Here is an 8,180-nt window from a genome sequence, read left to right as displayed (position 1 = left end):
CAATTTTACATATTGCATTTACATGCATCAAAAACCTCACTCATGCTAGTAGCCATAAGCTAAGATTTACTAAAACAATCCTTAAATCTTCCACTATAAAAAACTGTTGATAATGCAGTCATACATCTATTTTTGCTAAATGGTTAATCACTGAATACAGACAGAATATCCTTCTCCTTTCTCAAATCTTTTTAAGATCTGTAAGAATAGAGAAAATTTCCATCTTCTGGAAAACCTGAGTTGACCTCAGGCAGTGCCTATCCATTGCTTGGTGAGGCTTTTCACATGTCATTCCCCCTTTTCACGCCTGTCTTGACAACAAACCATACTGTGTTCACCCATCAGTCAAACCCTACATGTTTCAGCCTAGTGCAAAGCCCATTTTCCTCTTCAGACCTTCCTGTCAACAAGGGTCACAGAACATCAGTGCTACAAGTGACTTGAGAAGCCATTTGGTCACACCCCCTCAATTTTAGACTGGGAGGTGACCCAGAGTCAACACAAGGTCACAGAGAAAATCAGTGGTAGAGTCAGAACTAGAATTCAGATCTCTTGGGATTCTGGTGAAGGCCTTCTGCTTTACACTATCTTCTTTCCCTTAATTCACATAATACTTGAAACCTAACATTATTTTACTGGTTTTCAGGGCACCAGAGTATTCCATTTTGAACATTATTTTTAAAAGTATGCTTCACTTACTCCTCAGTTATCAATGAGGATTTGATCTAAATGCTCAAAGACCCTACACATTTGTGCAATTGCCCTCAACAACTACTAATATAAAAATGCCAAATAAACCAGTTATTTGGTGTGTTTTAACATGAGCTTACAATGAGAGTGTAATTTAAAAATGTAAGCATACAACTAGGCTTTACCAAAGAGTAACGTGTTTATTTCACTTAAATTCTTAAAAATACTTTTTTGGCAGTTGTCACATAAAATGTCCTAATGTAAAAAAAAATAATAATAATAATTAAAAAGAAAAGCATGAAAAAACAGACCCAAAATGTTAAGATTTTATTTACAAAGCTTTTTTGTTGTACAGAAAGTAAAAATGCTGTTACAATCTCAGTGTAACTGGTAGCCACAGACGGTAGACTCACCAATCACAGCTATCCACGCTACAGCAAGAGTCTTACACAAAAACCTAACAACGCTTACAATTTTGTTGGGGTGAAGTCCACAAACTTGGTGGTAGATTACCAAGAGGGACTACATGGAAGGAAGTCGGAATGTCACAGGAACTATTCTTTGGCTCTTTGGGTGGGTGGGTGTCCTGGGGTTTGTATCACAGCTACCTTTTTTTTTTTTTTAAACAGCTACCAAATCCATGAGCAGTCCAACCAATACTGAACAGTTCTGTTTCTGCAGGTCACCTGGGGTCTTAATCATCTTCTCCTTCATCATCTGTTTCTCTCTTCCTCTTTTCACCTTTCCCGCCTTCTTCCTCCTCTGAACAGTGACAAAAATTGACTTTAGGACAGTGGCAAGGCATTTTGCTTAGATTATTGCCAATGAAGGCAACAACAAAGTTTTTGACAGGAGATAAAACAATGTAAACTTGATCAGATAGATTAATATAGGTGATTAATAGCGAGTATAAGTGGTGACCACAGAACCAAGAAAAGCAAAATGCACAGCAACACCTCAACTCACACACGAAAGTTAATCCAGTTTCCTCAATTTTAAGGTGTTTTCTTCCAGATGTTTCTTTTTACAAATCTAGCAGTTACTAAAATGCGTATTAATAACCTGAGCTGGTCAGGCGTGGTGGCTCATGCCTGTAATCCCAGCAAACTTTGGGAGGCCAAGGCGGGCGGATCTTCTGAGGTCAGGAGTTCCAGACCACCCTGGCCAACGTGGTGAAACCCTGTCTCTACTAAAAAAAAAAAAAAAAAAAAAATCAGCCAGGCATGATGGCATGCACCTGTAATCCCAGCTACTCCGGAGGATGACGCATGAGAATTGCTTGAATCTGGGAGGTGGAGGTTGCAGTGAGCTGAGATTGTGCCACTGCACTCCAGCCTGGGTGACAAGAACAAAACTGTGTCTCCAAAAAAAACAAAACAAAAACCCTCGTGCTATCTAGCATGTCTTCAAGCCATGCTTATTTTCAAGTGACCTCGGACAAGCTTAACCTCTTTAAGTCTTTTTCATCTGTAAAATGGGGATAATGGTACTGACTTTAAAATGTTACTCTGAGAATTAAATAACACAAAAAACACTTAGTATGGAACATCGTTAAGACTCAAATTGTAGCAAACTAGTATTAACTATAAAGGAACTTCTTAAGAGTATTATGTAGTCGAGACACAGAGACTTACATATAGACCAACTTTTTCAACTAATAAAATCCATGGTTATTTTAATGAAATTAACTATATGTTAAAATCTTATTTCAGACAGATTTTTTTTTTTTTTGAGATGGAGTCTCACTCTGTTGCCCAGGCTGGAGTGCAGTGGTGCGATCTTGACTCGGGACTACAGGCGCCCGCCACCACACCTGGCTAATTTTTTTGTATTTTTAGTAGAGATGGGATTTCACTGTGTTAGCCAGGATGGTCTCGATCTCCTGACCTCATGACCCACCTGCCTCGGTCTCCCAATCATACAGGTTCTTAAAGGCAGTGACCAGGTCCTAACCAGAGTAATATCTAGTGTAAATGTAATTGAGAGCTTGACACAAAGTGGATGCTGAGAAAACATGAGCCAACAGCACAGTGAACACCTGATTCTGAGACACAACCATGAGACTTTTATTTACTTTTTGAGACAAGGTCTCCCTCTGTCACTCAGGTTGGAGTGCGTCGGCACCATCACAGCCTCACTGCAACTTCAAGCAGTTCTCCCACCTCAGCTTCCCAAGTAGCTGGGACTAGAGGCGCGTATCACCATGCGCAGCTAACTTTTTTTTTTTTTTTTGAGACAGAGTCTCGCTTTGTTGTCCAGGGGAGTGCAGTGGTGTGATCTCAGCTCACCGCAATCTCTGCCTCCTGGGTTTGACTGCGTGCCACCACAGGATTTCACCATGTTGCCAGGCAGCTCTTGAACTCCTGAACTCAGGAGATCCACCTGCCTCGGCCTCCTAAAGTGCTGAGATTACAGGCATGAGCCACCCCACCCGTTCCCAGCTAACTTTTAAATTTTCTGTCGAGACAGGGTCTATGTTGTCCAGGGTGGCATACTTTCAACAGTATTAAATAAGTAACAGCTATTTCACTCGTCTTGGTTGTAGTGGGGAAAGGACTAACACTAATAAAACTGGGAAACTGCTATATCTGTTTATATATCCTGAAAATGATGGTTCAATTATTAAAGCCTTTTTTTTTTTTTAAATGAAATAACTCCCAAACACAGAAACCTCACACCTGGCAGTAAACCAAATGACTGGTCCTAAAAACATATTTAAAACATGGGGACCAGGTTAGGCACGGTGGCTCATGCCTGTAATCCCAGTAATTTGGGAGGCCGAGGTGGGTGGATCACTTGAAGCCAGGAATTCGAGACCAGCCTGGCCAACATGGTGAAACCCTCTCTCTACTAAAAATACAAAAATTAGCCAAGTGTGGTGGTGCATGCCTGTAATCCCAGCTACTCGGGAGGCTGAGGCAGAGAATCGCTTGAACCTGGGAGGTGGAGGCTGTAGTGACCTGAGATTGTACCAGTGAACTCCAGACTGGGTGACAGAGCGAGATTCCATCTCAAAAAAAACAACAGGCCGGGCATGGTGGCTCACGCCTGTAATCCCAGCACTTTGGGAGGCTGAGGTGGGCGGATTACGAGGTAAGGAGAGAGAGACCATCCTGGCTAACATGGTGAAACCCTGTTTCTACTAAAAATGCAAAAAATTAGCTGGGCGTGGTGGCGGGCACCTGTGGTCCCAGCTAGTCAGGAGGCTACCGCAGGAGAATGGCGTGAACCCAGGAGGTGGAACTTGCAGTGAGCCGAGATAGTGTCACTGCACTCCAGCCTGGGCAACGGAATGAGACTCTGTCTCAAAACAACACCCCCTCCCCCCCAAAAAAAACCCATGAGGACTGAAGACCAACAGGACCCATGCCATTAATTAGACAGCAATAACTGCTGTAGCAGCAAGGAGCCTGCACCAGCACAGACACACTGATGGGATGACAGAAACGAGAACGTGAATGTGTGTGTAGACCGCCAGAGCCAAGGGTATTTTATTTTCTTCTCAGTGGGATCAAATTCTAAATAATGGATGTTTTTATCTAATTTTTAACTGAGAATGATCAAAATGCATGCATTAGGCCCACCTTCATCTTCATCCTCATCTTCATCTTCTTCATCGAGTCCAAATTCTTCTTCCTAAAGAATAGCAAACAGCCTATTAGATTAATTCTGCCAAACTGAAAAGTGCAAATAGTACAAATTCTGCCAAATTAAGTACAAATAAATGCGACAATATCAATCAAGCAGGAAACTGTAATGTTATTTTTATCTACTTTGATGTACCAAGACCCACTGATTTTCCTTAATGTGCTTTATAATTTTTCTAAAAAAAACTTTTTTAAGAAGCAAGCAGTTCATTTGCTAGATGTTTAATTAGTATATAACTTTGGATAATTCAAGAAATCATCTTAAAATCTCAAATTTCAAAACCGGTTTAGACAAAAATTCCTTTCTATATCCCATTCATATACAAAGCTTCTTTCAGAACCTTAATGTCAATCATACACCTAATGAGATCACAGAAATCCCTAGCCTTATTTTTATACTACAAAAGAGGATGTGTTTTGTTAACAACTAATGTTGTCTGCCTGTTTCTCAAACCTCTTTGAGGGTCAAAGTCAAGACACTGTTTTCTCCTGCCCTCATATAGCATTCATTTCCTCAGGGATCCTCTATTATTGGGTATTCTACAAACCAGACTATCTGCTCTTTCAGGGCACACCACAGTCTCATTTCATTTTATACCCCCAACTCTTTAACATAGCAGGTATATATTTACTGAATTAAACTGAATATACAAGAAAAAATTTAGACTTGGTAAATAGAGACTTCCCTACAATTCAATGAAGGAACAGACATACCATCAATTCTCAACATTTCCAGTTTTCTCACCATACTGAACACTCAACTCATTCCTTCCCCCAGAGGGCCAGAACTTACCTTGCACAGCCAGGAACCATACTAGTTTGAGTTCAGTAGGCATTCCATTTAGTAGTTATTTAAAGGCAGACAAAAACTAAATTAACCAGATTCATATTGTAAATGTATTCACAGGTATACTAATTTCTTCAAAAGGTGTTTTTCTTTTCTTTTGTCATCTTTTTGAAACCCCCACTTTTGTTGTAATTACAAATAGGAAGCAAGGTAGAAAACAGCTGCACTGACCTCCTCACTGACTTCATCGTCATCCTCATCCCCTTCTACATCTTCATCTTCATCATCTTCTTCATCAAACTCCTCTTCTTCACCATCCTCATCCTCCTCATCTTCCTCATCTTCTCCTTCTGAAAACAGTCCAAAAGGGATTCATTAAATATCCTCGATGCTCCACAGGGCACAAGGTATTAAGGATCTGTGGGCTGGCTCACAGAACAAATGCTAGTAAGGCCACAAACTGCAGTCACTTTCTTTCTACTACGAGATAAAGCTCAGCCCCTTTGTCCAATAGAGTCCCATAAAATCAAGAGAGCTAGAAGTCCTGGTAGACAGGACAAACACTTTAATTCTCGCTGATGAAATGATACAATGGCTAAGATTTGCTTCAAAATAATATAGAGTGGGGAAGAAGGGAAGGGTATGCAGGAATAAACCAAGATCAGCTATGATCAATAATTGCTGAAGCTGAGTGGTAAGAACATGGGGGTTTGTTTCGCTATTATTTTTACCTTTGTCACTGTCTGAAATTTTCCACAGTAAAAAGTAAAAAAAAAATCATGTACCTTCTCTTGGGTAATGATACCACCAGAGTCACAGTCAGCTGCTCAAATCAGGAACCTGAGAAACACCCATAATAACCCCGTGACTCAGGGGACAGGAGGCTGAGAGGCACCTGCATCTCTACCTGATTGTGCAGACCGCTAGTGTGGCAGTTCTTGCTTCTCCTGGGTCCTAGAGCTCACCATGCTCTCACCTGCCTCCTGGTCTCTGCATGCTCTTTCCATCCTCTTTGCTTGGCTAACTCTGACTCCACCTTGGAGTTTCAGTCAACATCACTTGCTTAGGCAGTCTTACTCACCAGACCTCCCAATGTCAGGTCATAGGCTCTCACCATGAGTATGTGGTGCTTCTCCATTACAACACACTTTGCTTACTTGCAATTATTATTTACGATTTTTAATTTAAAACAATTTTTTTCTGTACAGATGGGGTTTGGCTATGTTGCCCAGGCTGGTCTTGAACTCCTGGATTCCAGCAATCATCCTTCCTCACCCTTCCCAAATGTGTAAGGATTACAAGTGTGAGCCACCATACGTAGCCTATTTATGATTTAAAAAATATATAACCATTTCTCTGTAAGGTCCAAGAGGGTAGGAATCTTGTTTTTTTTTTTTTTTTTTTTTATCACTATTTTCCATAGTGCGTGGCACATAGGAAATGCTCCAGTATTTGTTGGCTGATCCATCTTTCCTCTCAGGAACTGCCCCCCACCTTCCAAGGAATGTCCTTTACCAGCTCTTGCACATGTGGCTGTCCTTGAGGTGAACTTAAATAGACAACAAGCACAAACGGTTTTTAGGAAAAATGGAAAAACTACAGAAGGGACAAAGGGACATAACATTTGGAAGTAGGTGAGATGTCCTATTCTCTGTCCATTTTACCACCTTATAACTCATTAATTTTTGCCTGTCTCAATATGCTTCAAAATAAAACTGCAAAAATGCTTCCATTAATTGCATCCAAACTCCTTCTTTTCTTCCTCTATTTTCTTGATAATTTCTGCTGTATGCGCTAATTTTTAAAGAAAAGAGGTATTTATACTGACTGATGTGAAAACTAATCATTCTGCTTCCTCTAAGCCAGGGGTCCCCAACTCCCAGGACTGGCACTGGTCCGTGGCCTGGGCCACACAGCAGGAGGTGAAGAGCAGGCCAGTGAACATTACCACCTGAGCTCTGCCTCCTGTCACATCACCTGTTAGATTCTCATGAGTGCAAATTCTATTGTGAACTGCTCATGGGAGGGATCTAGACTGTGCACTCCTTATGAGAATCTAATGCCCGATCTAAGGTGGAATGGTTTCATCTCAAAACCATTCAGCTGCTGCCCCCAACCCCTTTCCCGCATCTGTGGAAAAACTGTCTTCCATGAAACCAGTCCCTGGTGCCAAAAATGTTGGAAACTGCTGCTCTAAGCCACCTGGAAGTAAGAAGTGTTTTATTCTAAGAGCGACTGAGAGTAAACAAACTCAGCATGCAAAGAAAACACAAACTTATCAGGAGTGGTATCGTGTGTAGAAAGTATTAGTTATTTCTTAAAATCAGGAAATCTGTAAAATATGTAAACATTCTGGGTCAAATGCCAAAACTACTGAAAATCATCTTTTAATTCTATGTTATGATCAGAGATTATTTCCCTTACGAATGAAAAACGGAGTCTAACATATAGTTATTTGAAATCATTACCTTTTTAAACTCTGGTCATATGTCAACGGAAGGGAAAGCTATTTTATTTATAGTTGGCAATAACAAACAGGTACCAAGTACCTATGAATCAAGAGATAAGTATTTACCCAAGATGATGACTGTAGTACAGTAGGACAGTGGTCCTCAACCTTTTTGGCACCAGGGACCAGTTTTGTGGAAGACAATGTTTCCACAGCCTGGGGGTCGGGGGATGGTTTCAGAATGATTCAAATGCATGATGTTTATTCTGCACTTTATTTCTATTATTACACTGTAATATATAATGATATAATTATACAACTCATGATAATGTGGAATCAGTGGGAACCCTGAGCTTGTTTTCCCTGCAACTAGACAGTCCCATCTGGGGGCAATGGCAGACACTGACACCCGAAGTGTGCTGCTTATGTCCAGTATACTCCATAATCTTGTTTTGGTTGCTGTCACTGCAGAAACCTTTGCTTCACAAAGATAGGATATTGAAATGGAAGCAGGTTTTTCAGTGCTTTTTTGGCAATCTCGGGATATTCCACCTTGATTTTAATCCAGAATATAGAGATTCTGAAGTTGTCTCAAACCATACTTTTA

The 8,180-nt window shown here is 40.7% G+C and overlaps 1 protein-coding gene across 3 annotated transcripts in view; it reads right to left on the bottom strand.

Annotated features, from left to right (window-relative positions):
* Positions 1–870: 870 nt before the first annotated feature.
* ANP32B (acidic (leucine-rich) nuclear phosphoprotein 32 family, member B) overlaps positions 871–8,180 on the bottom strand; it is a 31,614-nt gene continuing 24,304 nt past the window's right edge. The window contains exons 5-8 of one of the 3 annotated variants that reach the window (XM_011939475.1): positions 5,356–5,474; positions 4,275–4,326; positions 3,531–3,537; positions 871–1,447 (exon numbers count right to left, since the gene is read on the bottom strand). In XM_011939475.1, the coding sequence (XP_011794865.1) occupies positions 1,312–1,447; positions 3,531–3,537; positions 4,275–4,326; positions 5,356–5,474 (314 nt within the window). In that variant the 3' untranslated portion in view covers positions 871–1,311. Of the gene's footprint in view, positions 1,453–3,530; positions 3,538–4,274; positions 4,327–5,355; positions 5,475–8,180 lie in introns of all 3 variants that reach the window. The other 2 variants (XM_011939476.1, XM_011939477.1) reach the window with 2 other exon arrangements.

This window comes from Colobus angolensis, unplaced genomic scaffold (assembly GCF_000951035.1).
Source record: "Colobus angolensis palliatus isolate OR3802 unplaced genomic scaffold, Cang.pa_1.0 Scaffold181, whole genome shotgun sequence".
Taxonomy (NCBI): domain Eukaryota; kingdom Metazoa; phylum Chordata; class Mammalia; order Primates; family Cercopithecidae; genus Colobus; species Colobus angolensis.
This window is presented reverse-complemented; position numbering and strand designations above follow the sequence as displayed.